Source organism: Thamnophis elegans, chromosome Z (genome assembly GCF_009769535.1).
Source record: "Thamnophis elegans isolate rThaEle1 chromosome Z, rThaEle1.pri, whole genome shotgun sequence".
Taxonomy (NCBI): domain Eukaryota; kingdom Metazoa; phylum Chordata; class Lepidosauria; order Squamata; family Colubridae; genus Thamnophis; species Thamnophis elegans.
In genome coordinates this window covers 11,775,221-11,797,356 of record NC_045558.1, presented here as the reverse complement: position 1 = coordinate 11,797,356, position 22,136 = coordinate 11,775,221, and the positions used below count along the sequence as shown (strand labels likewise).

Here is a 22,136-nt window from a genome sequence, read left to right as displayed (position 1 = left end):
CATACCCAGTTCATGCAACCGTTCTTCATACGTTTTAGTCTCCAGTCCCCTAATCATCTTTGTTGCTCTTCTCTGCACTCTTTCCAGAGTCTCCACATCTTTTCTACATCTTTTCTTTTCTTTTCTACATCTTGGTGACCAAAACTGAATGCAGTATTCCAAGTGTGGCCTTACCAAGGCATAATAAAGTGGTATTAACACTTCACATGATCTTGATTCTATCCCTCTATTTATGCAGCCTAGAACTGTGTTGGCTTTTTTGGCAGCTGCTGAACACTGCTGGCTCATATTTAAATGGTTGTCCACTAGGACTCCAAGATCCCTCTCACAGTTACTTCTACTGAGCAAGGTATCACCTATACTGTACCTGTGCATTTCATTTTTGTTGCCTAAATGTAGAACCTTACTCTTTTCACCATTGAATTTCATTTTATTAGATAGTGCCCAATGTTCAAGTTTGTCAAGATCCTTCTGTATCTTAAGCCTATCTTCTGGAGTGTTGGTTATTCCTGCCAACTTTGTGTCATCTGCAAATTTGATGAGTTCCCCATTTATTCCCTCATCCAAATCATTAATGAAGATGTTGAAGAGTACTGGGCCTAAAACAGAGCCTTGGGGTACTATGTTTCTATATACTTCCGAGTTTTCAAAGATGAGTTGTTTAAAATCCAAGATGTTTTATATTATATTTTTGTGGGGTACTTTTTTCTATTTTTATTTTATTCAAATATTTTTATTCAAATAAAATAAAACTTCAAATACAAAACTTTATTTTTTTTCTTTAAAAAAGGCAAAAAAAGATTAAGAACAAGGTATTTTTAAAAGTACATTAAAAAACACATATACATTATTCCCCCCCCCCCCGTTGAATACTGATTAATATATTACAAGAATATTTTTGTGACATACTTTTTAATTAAAAATCCAGGGAACTGACCTGATGTTGCATATCAACTGATCTAACTACTGTACCATTGCATGGTGAATTTAAAATAGATCCTTCCACGTTCAAGAAGATAAAAAGCTTCAATAAACAAATGAAGTTAATTCTGTCATCAAGCTAATGTGAATTGATTTTTCAATGCCTTCTTTGGCACTAATTTTTTGCATTTGAAAACTGAGGTGAACAAATTTATTTGTCCCACCACAGGGAAAACTGCCTTCATCTTATTAGTGACTAATATACAATAACAATTTAATCTATCATTTTATCTTTTTCCTGGAACTATTTTATGGAATATGCTGTTAGACAGTTTATTGGTTTGGTAAAAATGTAAATTAGATGTAAAGTATAAGGCTTAATCCTAATTATAGCTGTGTATTTAATATGCTAACTCAACTTCTTCAAGAAGATCTGAGGTATTTAGCTTTAAAAAAACTTGTAATTTTGGATAGTGAATCAAAGATGATAGATAATATGTGTGTTTGTCTACAGTTTGTACACCAGTAGGACTTTCCCGTATGTTTACAGTGATGGGACAATTGCTTGTAAAGCCAACAGTAAGTACAGTTAATGTTAAAATTATTATCTAACATATGGCCCTAAGTCCTTTAGGGCAGTGGTCTCCAACCCTTTTGGCTCCATGGACCAGCAGTGGCGATGTTGGCAATGGAGGGGGAGGGGATAGTTTTGCATGTGCATCCTAGCTCCTGGGCATGTACAAATTAAAATTTGCATGCTCACCTATCGCTTGTGTGGCCCGGTTTACGTAACATATAGAGTGAAATTGCAGATATTATAGCAAAGTGGTTTTTAAAAAGAACTTAATTTTTTAAAAAATCCTTCCTGTTTAGTTTGATTGCTTTAACTTTGAATGAGCCCTGTTTAAACAGGGAAGCTTGAAACTTTACACAAATGAAGATCAATTCACATTGATCATATGTGTGTGTGTGTGTGTGTGTGTGTATGTATGTATGTATGTGTGTGTGTGTGTGTGTGTGTGTGTATATATATATATATATATATATATATATATATATATATATATATATGTATGTATGTATGTATGTATGTATGTATGTATGTGTGTGTGTGTTTTTTATTTGTGCTGATAAATAAATAAAGGAAGACCATAATTGGGGCTTACCAGGGGTTGTGACACTATATATATATATTTTAAAGACTACTTCTTTTTCTCTCTTATTCATAGTAAATTGTATGCAATCTTCAAATATTTTATCTGATATGTTATCTGTATATCTGAACATAGATTCTTGAAGACTTGGATGAACAGATATATATTATTACTCTAGAAGAAGAAGCTATAATGAGAAGACTAAATGGTAGGTATGTTTAATACAGCCTGGCTTTTATACTATTGCATTTAGGTGTGATGGACATTATGCTCCAACATTTACAGAGGATGCTAGTTTCCGAAATCCTGAACACCATAAATTTGGTATCAGTTTGGAGCCAGTTTGGCATGGTGGTGAAGTTGCTGGCCTAAAAATTAGGAGAATGTGAATTTTATTCCCACCTTAGCCACGAAAGCCCACTTGGTGAGTTTGGGCCTGACTCTCTCTCTCAGCCCAACTCATCTCACAAGTTTGTTCTTGTGAGGAAAATAGGAGGTGTCTTGGATTATATTGGCCACATTGAGTTACTTATAAAGTAATAAATGTGGGATAAAAAAAAACCCAGGTAAGAAATAAATAAGAAAGAATATTCTCCTTTTCAGCATCTGTGTAATGACTGATTGTAGCCCAGGCATATTGTATTATGTCCGTTCTTTTATAATTAAATATTCCAAGCCATTATAAACCAATATAGTACAAAATGAATAGCAAATTAACACGAGAAACAAAATTAAACAGAAATTATAAAAATCACTGGTAATAGGTTATCTTTTACTAGTACTTTTTGGAAGTCTTAGTGGAAAATAAGTGCAATATTGAATCATAACAAATTGTGAAAAGGTTTGCTCTGTAACTTGCTTATATGCAGTTAAATCATTCATTTTGAGTAAGCTAAAAGCAGAATTCTGCAAATGGTAAAAAATTATTCATTTTTCATGCATTTTAACATTTGATCCTTGGATAAAGTTTAAAATTATTCTGTGGCAACTTTTGGAGGTGCTCTGGAAACCACAGTCCATGCAGAATGATGCCATAGGGTAGAATATCTTTTGTTTATATGTCCTGAGAAGTAAAATAAAGAATTAAAAAAAATGTATAAGATCAAACTGAGAACATATCACAGATGTGAAATCATACCTTGGCAGAAACTCAGATTATACTATAAATAAAGGATTGCAGTACTCCCTCCTCTTGAGAAGTAGAAGGAATGTTGGAAGTAATTTTAATAGTTTTCTAGCCAGTAAATTAGAATCCAGTCTAATTCAGTATTGTGTTAATAGGAATCAAACTGCAGAATCCTGAATTACAATTAATTGTATGTTTTCAAATTTTTACTTTTTAACCATAGTATAAGGAATTAGGAAAGTGTGTACTTTTGAACTTTAAATTTCATATAATTTTATTGGCACAGGAAGTTTGGGGAAGAAAAATTATCCCTGCAGTGGTTAGTCTGCATAAATTATTTTGTTATTAAAGAAATCGGAGAGAAAATGTGTTTCTTCCGTATTGTATTTCAATACCCACGTCATTTGTGCACATAAAGAATAAAGCTCAAACTTTCTTTATATTAAAAAGGAAAAGTTGCTTTTAGCTATTAGTTTTCCTGAATCCCAGGAGACGGGTGGAGCAGGATCAAAAATTCTTATTTGATCAAAGTTATTAGCTCTGAAGGTATTCTAACCTATGTAAGAAAGATGAAAGGTGTTGTTTTTATTGCACACTAGTAACAGTGTAATTTTGAACTAATTGGAGTTGAACTGCCAATCACCTACAGGGAATGCAAATAGATACTCCTACAATTTCCTTTGAGGTACTGAAATATTATGTTGGGACCGAAGAAAAACAAAATAATACTGTTAAATTGACCTTAAATGAGCTGCTTTGTGGTTTTCTTGGAGAATCCCTTCTAATTTTTCATGACTAGTCTGAACAAGTTCTGTCTACCAGTTTGATTTATTGGCCAGACAATGCAGTCATTAAACTTTTGAGCTTGTTTGAAATAAAGTTGAGAGCCCATAGTGCTTTGTATTACTTGCATTCAATAATTTGCTCCGTCTTCCAGAGATGTGATTTGATTGCTCTAAAATGTTGCTTCGTTCTTTGGAAATTTACCAGGATTAATTCTACATTGCTATCATTTTTGGAGGTGTGGAGGGGTTAGTGGATGTTGTAAGGGTTATAATTTTAAAAAAGTTAAGATGAATATTAAGAATCCCATAGAAGTGGTGAACATGTAAATTTAAGGCAGAAGCTCACAGTTGAGCATCCAAATATTTGGATATATAAAAGAATGAATTTAGTTACCATATGAAAACTGAATTTTGTTTAGGTTTGTTTGAAATTTCAAAGAAGTCTCAAACTTTTTTTTTGTCAGGATTTTTTAAAGCAAAATTCATTTAATTGAAAAACAACAACACTGGGCCACACTTTCTGGTAGTTTAGAAATGGCTAAACAACTACCAGAGCATGTACCCTAGTTCTTTTTTCTTTTTTTAATTAAATGAATTTTGCTTATTTATCTATTTTCCACCACATAACAAAACCACTTCCTTTAGCCCATAACTTTGTTTCATCTTAAGAAATTGTATTGTAATGGGAGTGAAAACTGTCATTAGAGCGCAAGATTTATACTTTACAGGAACATTTTCCTTACCATAGTCTATTTTTTCTTTTGTAGTTAGCAAAATGGTTGTGTACTACTGATTGAATATTTTAATAGAGATATTTTTTTTTTGGCACAGGAGGATTTTCTGCAGTGGAGTATAATACAAAACAACTTGAGCAGGAATTGAATAATGTGAAGAGCATGAAAACAAAATTAGGTAATTGCTTCATTTTGGGGGGGGTATCTACTGTGCTTTAGCTTGGAGTAAAACCTCTTTTATTTTTGAAAATATCAGAAAAAGTATTATCTGCTGTTCTTACAAAAAATACTTTAGGCATATATTGTGGGGGGAAAAATCCTTTTAGTGTAATAAGGTGGACCAAGGTGGACCAGATCTGGAAACAGATTCCACAAGAAGACTAGAACTCTGCTATGTTGACAAAGTCTTGCAAATCTTTGTCTCCTCTTCTTATACCTGAGGGAATCAGGGAGTTTTTCCCCTCTAATGGCCCCTGGATTCCTTCTCCAAAGACATTTCCATGGCTCTTTACACCAGTATATTATTTTTATTTTGAGTACTGTTTCCTTATTTATTTATTTTTAAATCAGCATCATTTCTAACAGTAATGAGAAAGGTAAAGGAATCCCTGCAGATTTTACTCCACTAGTCATTGCTGACTATAGGGGAGGTAGTGCTCATCTCCGTTTGAAGGCCATTGAGTCAGCTTTCAAAGACATTTCCATAGTCATGTGGTCAGCATGATGTCACGGAGCGCTGTTACCTTCCCACCGAAGTGATGCCTATTTATCTACTTTCATTTGTATGTTTTCGAGCTGCTAGGTTGGCAGGAGGCGGAGTGAGGACGGGAGCTGACCCCATCGCATAGTGCTCAGATCTCGAACCTGGGCTGCTGACTTTCCAGCTGACAAGCCCAGTATGTTAACCACTGATGGCCGCCATGCTGTCCATAGTAATGGGACATGTGTAAAAATCAGAGTAAAATTATAGGAAGAGCCATGCCATGGCACATCAAAGAGCTGCTTAAGCAGCATTCTGTGTCTCATGTTAGGCTTTAGAAGACATTGAGACCACCACAGACATCACAGGAAGGCTTCTTTTTTGGTCGCTTTTCTCCTACAATCTGGAATTTAGAGACATAATGCTTCTGATGCTAGAAGTTTCCTACAAGCTTATCTTTCATACATTAGTGTTATTTCCCCATTTTAGACAGTAGCCACCTCATCTTATAATTAGCCCTACCAGGAGACATTCTTAATCGACTTTGTGTTCTATTCATATTTGTACTAAAGTGTTGTGTTTATTTTTACATTTTTACTATTATTAAATTCATTTGGTACCTATCTTGGGGTTCGAGACATCTCAGTTTTTACCTGATTTTGCAAGGAAGAATTTTTATGAAAAGGTATATTAAAAAATAAATGTTCTTGGGATGTTAGCTTTCTTCATACTGTCTGTGGAGATTCTCAGTTATCCAGAGTCGTGGTTGTCCCAAAGGTGCTTTTTCAAGAGACAACTGGACTTTCTGGTTTTTCTTTGAAGACATTTTCACTTCTCATCCATTCCATTCCCCACCATCCAGTCAGAGCTGAAGAAGCTTCTTGGATGAGAAGTGGAAACATCCTCAAAGAAAAGCCAGAAGGTCCAGTTGCCTCTTGAAAAAAGCACCTTTGGGGTTTTCTTCATACTGTCTTTCTGCTATTACTTACCTCTATTTGTAAATAAAATAATTTAAGTCAGATTAGAAGAAATTCAAGGTATCTTGTCTCTTGTTGAGGTATTCCATTTTTGATTCCAGTCCAGGAGACCAGATCTTTGAAAGATGTTCCATTTAAAGTGCACACATTAAAAAAAAAGTGAAACCTTATTAGTGGAACTAATAAGAACTTTATTTAAAAAAAGAACCTTACTCAACTTTGGGGAGCAGATTTTTTCAGAATAATTTATTTAAGCCTTTACTACAGTTCTTTTCAGGCTTGACAACTTTAAGACATGTGGCTTTCAATTCCCAGAATTCTCTAGCCAGCATGACTGTCTGGGGGATTTGGGAGTTGAAGTCCAGACATCTTAAAGTCACCAACGTTGAGAAACATGGCTTTACTACTTACGCTGGGGAGTGGGAAGAATGTAGTGCGTAGTAGATGATCTGGTGCTGGCAGGATAGGATGTTTGAGCTGAAAGTACATAAATAGGCCAATTTGCTTTTGAAGTTTTAGTGGTCCATCTCACAGAATACTTGGACTGCTTTTGGTTGTTTGGCTAAGATTATGGCTACAGAGCTTCTAATTTTAAAAGGATTGTATGTATTTGTCTCAAGCCACCATAACATTTTCTCCTGTTTAAAGAGCGGCGGAAAAAGGCCTCTGCCTGGGAAAGGAACCTTGTGTATCCAGCTGTAATGATCCTACTGCTAATTGAAACGGTAAGCTCTAATTTCTTTACATTGCTTAAGACCCACCTGGCCTCTTGAAGATAGTAATTTATTCCAGGCACGTGTCTGAATTGAGTATCATTAAAAAAAAAAAAGGAATTGCAGTTTGTCTCTTCTACGGTGTTTGTTAAATCTCAGGAGTGTTCAAGCCAATTGCTGCAAAATGGAGCAAACGGTTTTTGCACAAGCCTGCACCCATGCTTGGATTTTTTGCTTCTTCTTTTTCAGGCAATCTCAGTGCTTTTAGTTGCTTGCAATATTCTGTGTCTCTTGGTTGATGAAACCGCAATGCCGAAGGGATCACGGGTAAGGTCTTTTCCTTTTGCAATATCACTAATGGCAAATTTGATCACACAGTCTAGTTTACCACACTTAACAACTAAATTTCCCCAAAGAAATTTAGTTGTAAGTGAGCAAATTTGCAGATTTGGACCCTGAAAACCTTTAAAAAATATATAATCTGCACATGCAAACACTATTTTGGTATTGTGGTTAAGCTTAGACTGGAAACGAGTGAGTTATATCCATCTTCAGGGACAGAATCCACTTGGGCCACTCTTAAGCCACTCACTCTCTCTCAGCCCTGGGAAAGAGGCAGTGACAAAACATTCTGTCAATCTTTGCAAATAAAATTGCATGGACTTGCCAGGCCGTTGCCAGAGTCAAGATTGATGAAAACGAACAAACAAAAAACAGAATATAATTAGCTACCTGTCTGTGGAGTTTCTCAGTCATCCAGGTCATAGTTGTCCCAAAGATGCTTTTTCAAGAGGCAACTGGACTTTCTGGTTTTTCTTTGAAGACATTTCACTTCTCATCCAAGAAGCTTCTTCAGAAAGTCCAGTTGCCTCTCGAAAAAGCACCTTTTCGACATAATTAGATTCTAGTATCTAATTAGGGGAACTGCTTTTAAAATTTCTCTAGTTCCCTCACAGCATTTTTAATCATCAAATTATTTGAATTTTTGTCGAATCCCCCCAAAACTGTATTCTGATATAGCTTCTTTAGGTAAAATCCCATTTCTAATGCTGAAGCTTGCGATGATTATTATTGCCTCAATATTAGCTAATAAAAAATAGAAACGATACACAATTGAATTGTCCAAGGTCATTCAGTCTTTTAAAAAAATGAGTAAAAGAATGGCATTCTCTGTCTAATACCTTTTTTTTTTTAAATTCTTGCAGGGGCCTGGCATAGGAAGTGCCTCTCTGTCCACATTTGGTTTCGTGGGAGCAGCACTTGAGATCATTTTGATTTTGTATCCTTTCTTTCATGAGGCGTGCTTGTCTGTTAACAAGTATTCTGTCTAATTTTCTAGGAGGCTGCTAATTTACTAAGATGCCTGCTTAGTACAGAGAAAACAATAGGCCAGCTATTCCCAGGCACTCAAAGTGGATGTTCTTTCTCTCTTCCCCCTCCTCCTGCATACTTTGCCAGGCTTAAAAGACCTTTAGGACTCTGAAACTTGCATTCTTTAGGAATTCTTTTTTTCCTTTAATTCTCACAGCTATCTTATGGTTTCCTCTGTTGTTGGCTTTTATAGCCTACGTATTTTTGGAGATTTTACCCCCAGGAAGGATGACACAACTATGACAAAGGTGGGTGAAAAAGCCTGAGATCCCGTTTTCTCCTCCCTCTTCTCCCATTTCTTCTACCAAAGCAAACCTGATTCTGTGAGAGAGTAATTGCATTCTGAACAGTAATTAGTTGTTTAAACTTTCATCAACAAACTTTTTGCTTAGTTGGGATAGCTTGGAATGCGTCGGAAAAGGCCTGAAATTGCAGTTAGGTAGCCATAGAAAATCTGATGAGTCATTCTCCCACGCCCTTTTTTTGGTGTGTGTATGTGTGTCACTTGGTTACTACAAATAATATCAATAGATTCCTTTAATTTGAATGAATTAAGTGATTCTATTCAGCAATTCTCAATCTGAGACTGCTTTGACTTTCAGGAACTTACACAATTGTAACCAACAGTTGCATACATGTTAAAAAGAGATATCTTAAAAGTAGGTTTTCATAAATAGGGGAACATTACAAACAAGATGAATAGGAGCCAATTTCTTTTCCCCTTATTTTTTTTCTGTTTAAAAAGGCATTCGGAGTAGGGGGGGAGGGTGAGATTTGCTTTAATCTTTCCAGGAATTCTCAGAAATGGGAAAGTAAACAGCCGTACAGAAGGCCCTTGATTAAACCAGTTGAGCAGTGCCATTATGTTTGCTCGGCCCTTTTATAATACAGCATTTTGAAAAAAGAGAAATGGTAAGCCACATATTCTTCAGATTTTTCAATTTCTTTGTATTTAGAGCTCCTCTTGAAGGGAGATTTCAGCATTTTCTGATTCTTTGAAAGAATAATGCTATATCAGCTCCTGTTTGTTTATTGTAATTCTTTACATCCTTTAAGACAACAAACATTCTTTTACTAGCCTCAAGATTGCGCTTTGGAAAACAAGAGCAGTTGGTAAATTACTGCCTAGCTATAACCTGCCTGCCTTCCTTATTCTCCATCATTACATTAATATAATGTTCCTTGCATAAGCACCTGCACAAATGCAAATTTGGCTTAGAGGCCAGGTAAGGGCAGCTGTACACTCAGTTTTAAAGACTGGAGTCCAAAGTTCAATCAGTATCTATGAACATTATTAATTTATATACTTGCCTCCTTAGTTTTGAACATGCAAGCGAATGGTTTCTGGGGTGATGTTTGTGTGATAGAAGTTGTGCTTGCAGGCTAAGACGTAAGCAGCCATCTAAAACGTTTCTCCATTGGGCAATATAGATACAACTCGTGCCCCATATGAAGGTGTGCAATTGCCTTCCTTGTCACAGCTGCCACTGGCTCTTTCACTCTAAGTCCAATATTGCCTCATCTGTCTTATCCCACTAGGATTGGGCCACCCCATCTGTAATGGCAGAGGAGGCCTGCTATGGACCCCATCACCCAGGGAATTCTGGCTGGCACGGTCCTGGAAAAGGGCCTTCTCTGCTCTTGCATCTGCCCTCTGGAACATCTTGCCCTCCTTGGATGTCCATGCCAACCTCCTGGCCTTCATTAGAGCCTAAACACCTGGCTCTGACAGTTGGCTTGAGGCTCCAAAGGAGGGGCTTCATGTTGGAGGAGGTTGATAGATTAATATCAGATCCCACCTCCCTCCTGCATACCCCTCTCTCTCCCTCCCAGTATCTTAGGTATTGCATTTTATATTATTATATTTTTGTAGTATTTTATTTAGGGCATTTTATCTTTTAATATTGTAAGAGTTGCCTTGTAGTAAGTTGGGCAGCCCATAAATTTGATAAATAAAATAAAAGTTTTTATCCTGTTGTGAATTTTTAGAAAATTTGATAAACCTAGTTTTACACTATTACTAGTAGAATGCTGCAAGGGGGGTTGAGGATTTGATGATGGACAGAATGAGATAAAATATTGCTTTATATCTTCAGTTAAACATTGTCATTGTTATTTGGCAATTAGAAACTATTTGTTTCAACTGAAATAATATCTTTTTTTGCCTCAACAGATAATTGGGAATTGTGTATCTATCTTAGTCCTCAGTTCAGCGTTGCCAGTTATGTCAAGAACACTGGGTAAGGTTAAAATCAGTCTTTTTACAGAATCTTGAACAAATTTAGATATCCCTTTTAAAGAAAGTACACTTTTAGAGAACAAAATGCTAATACTGAAGGGGGTACTTAATTATACAATTATGTTGCAGTTTGTAAAAAAAAAGTTTCAGACTCAGTAATTTAAGTATATGAATCTTATCACCATGGAGTTACAGATAATATAGACAGTTAATTTTTCCAATTTTGGTCCTAAGTCCTTTGAACTAGTAGCAATCTAATTTGGCCTTGTGGTTAGGGTATTAAAGTATGAGTGGCTAAGCCTGAATGTTAGTTCTGACTTGTGGAACGCAATAGCTAAGCTGGGTTTGATATCCAAATGCCACGCTATGGGATGAATTGTTATTACTCATTGCAGCTCCTGCCAACGTAGTACTATGAAAGCAGGCAAATGTGAGTAGATAAATAGGTACCACTTTTGCAGGAAGATTACTGTGTTCCATATTTTTGTGTTGGCACATAATGACGGAAACATCTTTCAGACAACGCAAGCTCCCTTGGCTAAAAATCAGAGATTAGCACTGCTCCTTTGAGTGGGCACAACTGAAGAAAAATTACAAAACCCTTTAGTTCTCTCTTAGGCATAGAAGTCATTAGTGTATGATTTCAGGCCAATGGGGGAATAAGCATTATTGTTACCGCTGAATTATGGGTTTGTTTCCTGTCAAGGTTTTATGAGTGTTTGGGTTAAATTGTTATCTTGTTAAATATTAGCTACATTGGTCTCTCTCCTTGTCAAAAACTGAAATCCTATAGATTCATGGAAGTCTTGTTAAGATTTTAGTAAAATTTATTTTATATTATTTTTTGTGCCAAACCAAATATCAGAAATAAAGTAGGAAGTAAAAGCATAAGAAAACAACAGTTGGAAAATAGCAAGGTTTTTGTGCTATAGTTGGAACATATAAGACAAAAAAAATCATTTCTATAACCCCTAATCCACCATAGAGAAAAACATCTGAGACTGATTTAGTCTACTTCTGGAAAACTCATTGCTTCTGGAGCTCTCAACTATTCTTTCTTTACTTATTTTTTGAAATCTTTTTTTGTATTCTTTATTGTTTTGCATCTTTGGTCACTGGATGAGAGGAAGGAAATCTTGCCTTACATTGATGTCAATTTCTCAAATATAACACTTTTTGCAAGTAAATTTCTATCATAGGTTGAAATCCAATACATTAAAATACCTAGTCTCATTGCTGTTTTCCATCCAATTTTGACTAACCATTCAAAGAGTGGTCAGATTTTTATCTCAAGAGAACCAAGGCCTGAGCTGATTAATTATCTCTTCATGTACCCTTAGCAAGTCTCTGTTGACCATTGTTGCCAGGTGAATAAAAATTTACACAGCCACAGCTGCAAAGCCTGCACCTTGCTGATCTCAGCAGCACAGAAATCACAGTTGTGATCCTTTCTATGAATGCTTATTGGATGTCGTGCACATGGTGGTATCTTGGTCCTTGGTCTCTTCTTTGATGAGGTACTGAACCCCAAAAAGCTGAACCCCACTGAAGCTTTGTTTGCCAGATGTGTCCTTCAGCAAAATAGTGCCTCCTTCATAAGTCTGTTCCCATCCTGTTGAGGACTACTGTGATAAGCACTGGCTAAAGATATTCTTTATGAATCGTAGGGAAAGAAACATTGGACTTACTGTGAAATGGAGTGCTTGAATATTCCCCGTCTTAGCAAAGAAGATTTTTTATTGTTTTTGAATAGAGAATTATCTCTACAGTGTCTGTCTTTCATATCTGCATCACTTTTCAGTCCCTGAACTAGCAGAAAGGCTGCTCTCTTGTGCCACCTAGGGACTGCAAAAGAAAATACTCAGTCCTGCCTGTGAGAGAAGTGGAAAAAACAATCTCTGATCTGTCAGTAAAGATCCTTCCTTCCTTCCTTCCTTCCTCCCTCCCTCCCTCCCTCTCTACTTTTTCTTTTTCTTTCTCTCTCTCTCCCTCCTCTTCCTTCCTCCCTCCCTCTCCCTCCCTCCGCTTTCTTTCCTTCCTTCTTTCCTCAAAATTTCCAAAATTCCCCTTTTAATCCCTTTTATTCTTCATTTATTTGAATGCAGAATTAATCTTTATAAGCATTTATAAGCATCAGAGATCTGACAAGATCTTTTGGAAGATAATAAGCTATGCAGATTATCAATATTTTCCTTTATGCTCTTTCTTGGCCCGGTGGACTATCTCATTCAATTTTATGAAATAAATATACTCACTGCTGTGATATTGTTTTTTTTTCTAGTTTGGTAGACAATATCTTTGAAGTGCAGTTTAAAATAGTGATGAAAAGGAAAAATTAGAGCGTATAAATACCTGAAGTTTAAATTTGCTTTATCAAATTTTATGTGAAGAGTTATATTCCATGTATTAGATTGTTTTAAAATTCCTAAGTATCTGTACAAACTTTATGAATATATTCTCCCCTCACCCTCTATTAGGCATCACCAGGTTTGATCTCCTTGGAGACTTTGGAAGGTTTAACTGGTTAGGAAACTTCTACATAGTATTGTCCTACAATCTTCTTTTTGCTATCATGACAACCCTGTGCCTGGTGAGAAAGTTCACCTCTACTGTTAGAGAAGAACTCCTCAAAGCATTAGGTAATCCACTTTCTCTTCCTTTTATGATAGTATTTTTTTTTTATATTTATACACTTGAAATTGTGCTAGAGGTTACCAAAGTGGTTGTGCTAGGAAGACTGATTAATTATTAAGTTCTTTTCTGTTCCCTGTATAAAGCTTGATTTCAAATCTTTTTATTGTCTACTTGATAGGGAAATTCATAGCATACATTGAGTATGTGTGCATGCACACATTCAAACATGCGCTGGTGCACACACACATTAATGCACACAGTTTCTTTCTCTTTACTTTTCAGAAACAAATGGTAACCTTTATATCCTTCTTTCCACCAGGTAGAAACTGCTCAAAGCAGATAGTAATAAAATTAAAAAAAAAAATTCAAGCAAGGCAGATAAACTACATCAATAAAATTAGTAAAGATAGTAAAATTCATTGCAGTATTTAGCACTCATAACCTTAAAATATTGAAAGTCTTGGTTAATTAAGTTTTTAGCCCCACAGTTCTAATGAAACTGGGAAGTTTGTTCCACGATTGACTCTGCTGTGGAGAATGAAGAATAAACTTAATGAATGTATCCTCAGTCCCATTTACAGTTTAAGAGTCCAGAGTCTTCTGTAAGCGAGTTTGGGTCTTTTTCACCTCATTTTGGAGATGGGCTGTTCCACAATGTAGGAGCAACGGCACAGAAAGCTCTCTTCCTAGACCCTGCCAATCAATTATTATCAGTTGAAGCTGATAAGAAAGTCTCCCATCTGATTGATATTCTGTGATTACCAATGTCAGCACTCAGCTTTAGGCTTTCCAGTGTCACTTTTTTAGATCCATTGTCAACTTAGAGGATTCTGCCAGCGAGTGGAATTTCACTATCACCACCATCATTGATCAATCAGTCATAATCTAAATACATGCTGCCTGATTCCTAGTGATATTAGGTGCTTGGGCAAAACCACTGTCTTCCCTTGACCTTCAAACTGGGTCATACCCAAATAACAAGCTGAAAAATGAGATGTTACAGGCCATCATAATACTGTCTTCTCAGCCTTTAGACCTGAATCATTATCATGTTGGCAGGAAGTGGGCCTAAATAGTTCCTAGCTATTTCCTGCGGTGCATCTGCATACTAGTTAGCTGCATTGATGCCTTATGAGATCTTAGATCTTACACTTTTTGTGAGAAATTAGTTTAGTCTAAGTACGGTGAAATTTGTAACCAAACTCTTTATTCAAAAGAAATCAACTAGTAACACCTCCTTGAATATGAATGTTTTGCTGGTAGAAGAAATCATATTTGGGACCAAACTCAACTCCAAAAAGATTCATGCCACATCTGCTTAAGAAATTTGGCATAATGCAAAATATGGCCATTCCTAAGGCCTTGAAAATTCAGTTGGCTCAAAATGATTTTTCAGATAACTTTGTCTTGAAATTGACCAATAGCCAATTTAGCTGTTGCGATACAAGGTCTCAGTAATACTCTCTAGAATCTGCATTCAAATTATTTTTAAAGATAGCTAATACAGAACATGTTATAACCTACAAGCATGCTCTTACGTTTCCTGTCAATATTGGCAATATTGCCCAGAACAGGACCACAACATAAAAAAACCCCAAAGAAATAAAAGGTAAGAAAATAAAATAAAAGGACATGTAGCTAAGAGAATCACGTGGTTGTTAAGTGAATCTTGCTTTCCTTCAGTCACTTTGCTGGTTGGAAGCCAGCTGGGAAGGTGGGAATCACATGACCCTGGGATGGTGCAAATGGGAATCACATGACCCTAGGACGGTGCAACTGTCATATGTATGTGCCAGTTGCCAAGTGTCTGAATTTGGATCATGTGACTATGTGGATGCTGCAACAGTCATAAGTGTGAAAACTGCCCATGTCCCCTTTTTCAGTGCCGTTGTAAATTAGAACGGTCTCTAAACAAATAGTTGTAAGTTGAAGACTAACTGTACTCACTTTTATATTCAATCTGCTAACATCCACTTCCCTCTTTATTCTTCATCTGTCACTTCTTTTTCCACCTTATTCCTCATTCACATTGAATTCTGATTCATATACAACTCTCACCTCCATATACATTTATTAGTAATAAATTACTTATATTTAACAGGGTTCAATCATCCTTGCCCCTTTTAAATTCTATTTTAATTTTTTTTTAATTCCTAGATGCTGTTTTTATATTTTAAGACTATTGTACACAAGCCAGAGTCCCTGTCTAAGGGAAGAAGGTTGTTCAAAAATGTGAAAATAAAAAAAGAATAAATAATAAAAGACATGTATGCAGCATGCTCTTATGCACCAACATTTTACGTCTTAAATTTTCTTTAACTATTTCCCCATCTTTAATATATTTTCTACAAAGGTACTTGAAGTCATCTACAGTATTTACTCTAGGTTTTTAAAAAATCATGTATACAGTAGTCCTCAATTTACCCTGTTTCTCTGAAAATAAGACCTCCCTGGATAATAAGCCCAATTGGGCTTTTGAGCACATGCGCTAAAATAAGCCCTCCCCTGAAATAAGCCTTCCCCGAAAATATTGCACCGCAGCAGCAGCAGCCATGAGGTGACCACACTCGCCTCCTGCACATCAAAAATAATTAGACATCCTTGAAAATAAGGCCAAGTGCTTATTTTGGGAAGGGGAGATGTGTGTCAAAAGAAAATAAGATTCTGTCTTATTTTCGGGGAAACACAGTACAATTGAGCCCAAAATTTATATTGCCAATTGAGAAATTTGTTGTGAGTTTTGTCTCTTTTTACCATTTTTCTTGCCATATTTGTTAAGTGAATCACTGCAATTGTTAAATTAGTAACCCAGTTGTTAAGTGAACCAGACTTCCTCATTGACTTTGCTTGTCAGAAGTTTGCAAAAGGTGATCACGTGACCCCAGGACACTGCAACCGTCATAAATATGAATCAGTTGTCAACTATTTGAATATAAATCATGACCATGGGGATGCTGCAACAGTCATAGGTGTGAAAAATGATCATAAGTCATTATTTTCAGTGTTGTAATTTCAAATGGTCATTAAATGAACTATTGTAAGTTGAGGACTACCTGCATATAATTTGGAGATGTGACTATAGCTTGTTTTACATTCATAGCTGTCCATTACATCATTAATTTTCTATTATTTGTTATAATGAATCAATCATGTTTATATTTATATTCCTTTACCTTTCCTTTGTCTCTATGTAAATACTATAGACCTGGTTTTACTTATTTGAAATAAGCAGATTCTTTTCTAAGCAGATACTCCCAGTGCCATTCTCCCACCTTATTCTGTCTCCCCCCCTCCAAAAAAAAATCCATTTTGCCCACCTAAGAAAACAACCCTTTTCCATCCCAGTGGGAAAGGCAGTTTTAAGTTTATTTAGGTAGTTGTAGATTATTCTAAAACGTATCTCTGGTGGTTCTACCAATACTACTCAACTTCACGCTATCACCAACCTATGGATTTCATGCACGCTTTGAGATGCATTTTAGCTCTTTCATTTATAACTAACAGAGAAACAGAAATCTTGGAATCCAGCAATGGTGAACCTTTTTTGGCTTGTGTTCCATAAGTGGGAGGAGCGCAGAGGCGTCGTGTGTGGGCGTGTCGCACCCATAATGCAACGTGTGACCCCCCCCCAAGTGTGCATAAGAGGCACTCCCCCCATTTTTTACATGCTTTTTTTGTCCTCCACAGGCTCCACAGGCTTTATAGGAGCCTGGGGAGGGCGAAAAGAGCTCCCCTGCCCCCCCGGAGGCCCTCCGGAGGCTTCAGGGACTTTCAAGAGGCTTTCCTGAAGCCTCCGAAGGGCAAAAATGACCCTACAAGGGTTTGCCTGTAGGGTCATTTTTAGTCCTCTGGAGGCTTCAGGGAAGCCTTCTGAAGGTCCCTAAAGCTTCCGGAGGGCTTAAACCGACCCTACGAGCAAACCGGAAGTCAGTTCCTGAACTTCCGGTTTGCCTATAGGGCCGGTTTTTCACGCTCCGGAGGCTTCAGGGAAGCTGCTGAAGACTCTGGAGGGCTTCCGGGGGAGGGGAGGCTCTTTTCGCCCTCCCCAGGTTCCTATAAAGCCTCTGGAGCCTGGGGAGGGTGAAAAGTGGCTTTAAAAAAGGCTGAACTCAGCTGGCCAGTGCTCACTTGCGCGCTGGCCAGCTGACAGGGCAATGCCTCACGTGCCTTGACAAATGGTTCCCCGTGCGACCTGTGGCACACATGCCATAGGTTCGCCATCCTAGTTCTAATCCATCCCCCTTCTTTAAATGAAACCTTATACATCTTACACTTAAATTCAACTTAATTCTGATAATTCATCTTATACTTCCTTGCCTGCATGGAGTATTTCTTCACCAGAGGATCAGAGAAACACACACACACACTTTACACCATAGTCACTGGATGGACCTATTGATGTTGACTTCTCTTGGCCATGCCTCTAGTTAATTGTTGCTTTCACCTAATGCTTTTTTTAAGACGGGGAATTAGCTACCTTAATTGTTCCTGTGCCGTAAGCAGAGGTTTTTCTCTTGATAAGGGTTGTACTATGTTCAAGTTACTACTTTGGTTTTATAATGTGCAGTGCCAGTTAGGAATGAAACATAAACTTTAATCTCTGTTTTGTAGGTTTAGATAAACTGCATCTCTCGCATAACGCAAGAGACTCCGAGTCAACAAAGTCATCTGTAAATGGGCATCAGAAAACACTGTGAATCATAGTCGGTGGAAATGAGTCAGCTTCCTGACATTCCTCTCACTTCACTGTACTTGTTTTCTACTGCTCTTACTTGTTTATACCTTGGATCCAGGTCGATGCAGAAGAAATCTGGTTGCATTGGACCATACTCTTCTTGCTTGGATCGATCTACTTTAATTTTTCTGTCAACTGGAGATGTCTCTTGAACATTCCTCTTTGAACAGACCTTCATACAGATTTCTGAATCCAAGGAGAAGAATCTTCTGCATGTAAATATATGGTTGAAGATGAATTTCGGAGATGAGCTTGCTATCTGAAAATGGCAAACCTCTCCTCAAGATGTTGATTCTTCCAGTAAGATGCATTTTGAAAACGTGTGAGAGCATAATAAGGCTCAGGATCAATACATTAATCTACTCGTCAAATCAGTTTGCACTATGATTGTATCTAAGGTAACAGGAGTTCTTAATTCTAAATGGTAAACTGTCTCATTTTTTGCTAGGGAAAATTTCCTTTGCAAACCCTGATTATGCAATAACATAATCTTGGAACTACAGTGCTAAATCTGAGCCTGGGAAAAAGTAATTGTAGATTTATGATCATTATATGTATAATCATGCCTAAAAACGTGATTGTCATACTCTGCTAAACAATACGAACTAAAATGTGTATAAAATATACATACATATAAACTCTGAGAAGGAAACAATTGCACCCAATTTTCACAAAGTTGTCTTTAAATGATGCCCATTCCTATGACTGATGTGTATTTTATTTTGCTGAACAAGGTATTTTTTTCATTAGTTCTTTTCAGGGTGGATTTGATTTAAATCACGTCAATTTAAATACAATATAAAAAACCAACTCGATTTAAATCGTAATTTTTAAAGAGGAACTGTCATTTCTGTCCCGCAGTGGCTCTTCCTCTGACCTTTTGTTGACTCCCCATCAGTCCCAATATTGCAGAATATATAGCCTCATGCTACATAACAAAGCTCCATTTCATTATGAATAAAACTAAATTATTTATGTACCTGAAATAGAAAACTATCTTTAGATAGATTTTTACCCCAAAAGCATTTTATTAAAATAAATTTGATGAAAATAAAAAAAATCTGATTTGAATTAAAAAATCTTATTTAAATTTCAAAAATCAATTTTTATCCACCCTGGTTCTTTTAGTTGTTTATAGGTGTACACGTGTCTACTTTTTTTATGAACACAGAATTGAGCTAGCATTTTGCTTAGTTTATAATATGAAAACTTAAGATTCTTGTTCAGGGTTTTGGAAATGGTATAGTTGACACAGCATGCAGTTGGATATTGTTACAATGTTGAAGTTTACAAAATCCCGTGAAGTTGTAAAAAAAGGCAGAAGGAAGTTAAGCTGCATTTGTTTACTAATGTATTGAGTTGAGGCAGGGAGATGGTAAAGACCACTGTGATGACTTGGTCCAATGGAGTTGATCCTATTCTCTGTATAATCATTTGATCAAGGATAGTTTATTGGGACTTTGTAACTTCATTTCTCTTTGTGGAAAATCTGTTGCTGTTAATCTGTTACTGTTAATCTCTGTAAATCTCTGTAAACCCAAAGCCTCAAAATAGTCTCAAACACATTGCACAATGTCCAGATATTTAATTCAGGTGTTTTGGATTACGATGTTGCTAATTTCATAGGATTCATAAACATGTTTTCTATTAATTCCATTGATTTACCACTATGGAGTTCTTGGACATCAAAAACTTGTTTCTTAACTTTTATACTGTTTCTTCTATTGATGAATTTTGCATTATTTGGAAGGTAAGAATTGTAGCAAATATATAATAGGAATTTTTCTAGCATAACCAATAGAAGTGTGAAATAAAATACTCAAAAGGAAGATTCTAAGAATTTAGAATGAATTGCACTGATGGGTTATTTGCTACAGTGAAAGCTGTAGCAAAATTAGGTCATTGAAATGATTTCAAATATTGAACTATCACAAGTCGAAATGGTAATAATCACTTTTAGGTCAGTTTGGCCCCCTTTTCATGATAATATTCACATATATTGTTAAATATGAGGAGCTATTGTGATAAATTAATTTTATCTAATCTTTATCTAATCTTATCTTGGAAATCTTGGTTTTAGGGCAACATTCAAGAAAAATATACTCATTTAGTCATGGGTGTGATTTAGGATCTTTTCTCCTTGCGGGGTTGAAACTATGAATTTTCAATTTTCAGCAAGTTCTTAGAGTGATTTTTAACAACAAATAAAGAACAATAGTAATTCTCAGTGGAAGAAGCATCTCCTACATGGACACTGATTAAAGGGTCCATTGCTTCTGAGTACAAATAGTTACCCTGGATTAATTTATATTAATGATACTTAAATTGGAAGAGATTCCCCTTAAAAAAACATTTTACTGTTGAGAATTTAATCTACTTGGATGTTTTGTGATCAGTTCAATTTTTCAGTCCTTGTATTGACATGTATTTGAATAGTCTGCTTTGCCTGCTCTGCATCACACCTGTTTTCTAGTATAGAAAGATTGCATAGAATCTCCTTTTCAAAATGCTGTTCATTATTGTCTCCATACACAGATTTATGATAACGTTATTTTGAAAATGGATGTTAGATAAGTGGCATCAAAAAGATATATATATATATATATCTATGAGCTCCTTTGTTCTTGGCTTTGTCTGTGTGAAATGACCTGTTGTAGACGACTTTGGAAATGACATTGTTACTTACAACTATGCTTAAAAAAAGGTCAGAAAAGACATTATTTTGGTTCATAATTCATTGAATATAGATAATGCATTCCTAGCGGTTTGACTCTTAGAGTCAAGTAACCGGTTATCTTCAGGTATCAACCTTTGCCTCATTTATTATGAGGCTTAAGCACAAATATGCTTTCCTTAAATGTACTATAGTATCTATCAAAGCAGACCAAAATATGCAAAGCCAAGTGTTTCAAGTGAGCCTTTGGCTTTCTCCATGATAGATTGATAGTACAGTGTGGACACATTATGACAGATCTGTTGATACAACTTGAGCACATCTTTGCTATTCACCTTTTAAAGCTAAGTTAAAGTGAATATGGGTTAAATCAGCAGTACAGATGAACTAGGACATTTGATTTAATTGGATGTAATGTGAGACCCTCACCCTTTTTTATTCACACTTCTATACATTTGCCTGTTTAGTGTTGATTAAAGTATTTGACAAGACTTCTCTGTGACTTGATTCTAAGGAGTTTTATTGAAAACAAGATCTATAATTGCATATGGGGAGTATGAAGCTTGGAGTGTGCATCATGTTTGCATACTTAACAAAGTGTTAAGTAACAAAGCTGCCATGTCCCAATTCACAGGTATTTAGATCAAAACAGTATTTGTCCTTGCTGATCTACAGTATTTGATAAAGTTCTTCAAAGAAATGTGGGTTATTGGTTTTGTAAAATATTAATCTTTTTTCACACAAGTGAGGCCTCTTTTAGGGACATTAACAATGTCCCTAAAATCTTACCAATTCTAAAACTCTTCCGTTAATTAGAGATAGGTAATAATGTAGTGTCACAAGACCATATGCATCTCTCTACCTAATTTCCCAAGTTTAATAAATACATTTTTCTACAATCAACCTGGGCCTCAGGAAACAGTAATCTATCTCCTTTTGCTGACACAGAAGAATGTGGGGTGGGGAGGAGATACAAGAGTGTGCGGAGAAGCAGATACCAAGAGAAAAGGGTTCTTTGGGTGGGTGGGGGAGATAGGCAATCCCATTCAGCTTCAGCTTCATTCACCAGTGGCATGCAGCTTCTAACAGATTATCCTCAAACCCCTGATCAAAGAAAGCATATTGCCTATCTCAGGCATAAATGGACTGAACAAAACCCATGTGAGAACAGGGGGTACTTTTTGTTATTGAGACATTTTGTGAGGAGAGTTCTTCCAGCTGTACTAATGCAATTCTTGCCTTAGCCTGAACAAGTATCAGGATTATAGAATCTTGCAAGTATTGTAAAAAAAAAAAAAAAAAAAAAAGCTGAGCTCCAGGCAAAGCATCTCCACCCCAAATAAGTTAGTGGTTTCTTCAGTTAATTAATCCTA

At 36.2% G+C, this 22,136-nt stretch overlaps 1 protein-coding gene across 2 annotated transcripts in view; it reads left to right on the top strand.

Annotated features, from left to right (window-relative positions):
* The window catches only part of LMBR1 (limb development membrane protein 1), a 68,382-nt gene extending 47,124 nt beyond the window's left edge, over positions 1–21,258 (top strand). Inside the window, exons 8-17 of one of the 2 annotated variants that reach the window (XM_032235246.1) lie at positions 1,436–1,500; positions 2,211–2,283; positions 4,818–4,898; positions 7,046–7,122; positions 7,360–7,437; positions 8,316–8,389; positions 8,639–8,729; positions 10,655–10,721; positions 13,198–13,359; positions 17,966–21,258. In XM_032235246.1, the coding sequence (XP_032091137.1) occupies positions 1,436–1,500; positions 2,211–2,283; positions 4,818–4,898; positions 7,046–7,122; positions 7,360–7,437; positions 8,316–8,389; positions 8,639–8,729; positions 10,655–10,721; positions 13,198–13,359; positions 17,966–18,051 (854 nt within the window). In that variant the 3' untranslated portion in view covers positions 18,052–21,258. The remainder of the gene's footprint in view (positions 1–1,435; positions 1,501–2,210; positions 2,284–4,817; positions 4,899–7,045; positions 7,123–7,359; positions 7,438–8,315; positions 8,390–8,638; positions 8,730–10,654; positions 10,722–13,197; positions 13,360–17,965) is intronic. The other variant, XM_032235247.1, reaches the window with a different exon arrangement.
* The last annotated feature ends 878 nt before the right edge of the window (positions 21,259–22,136 follow it).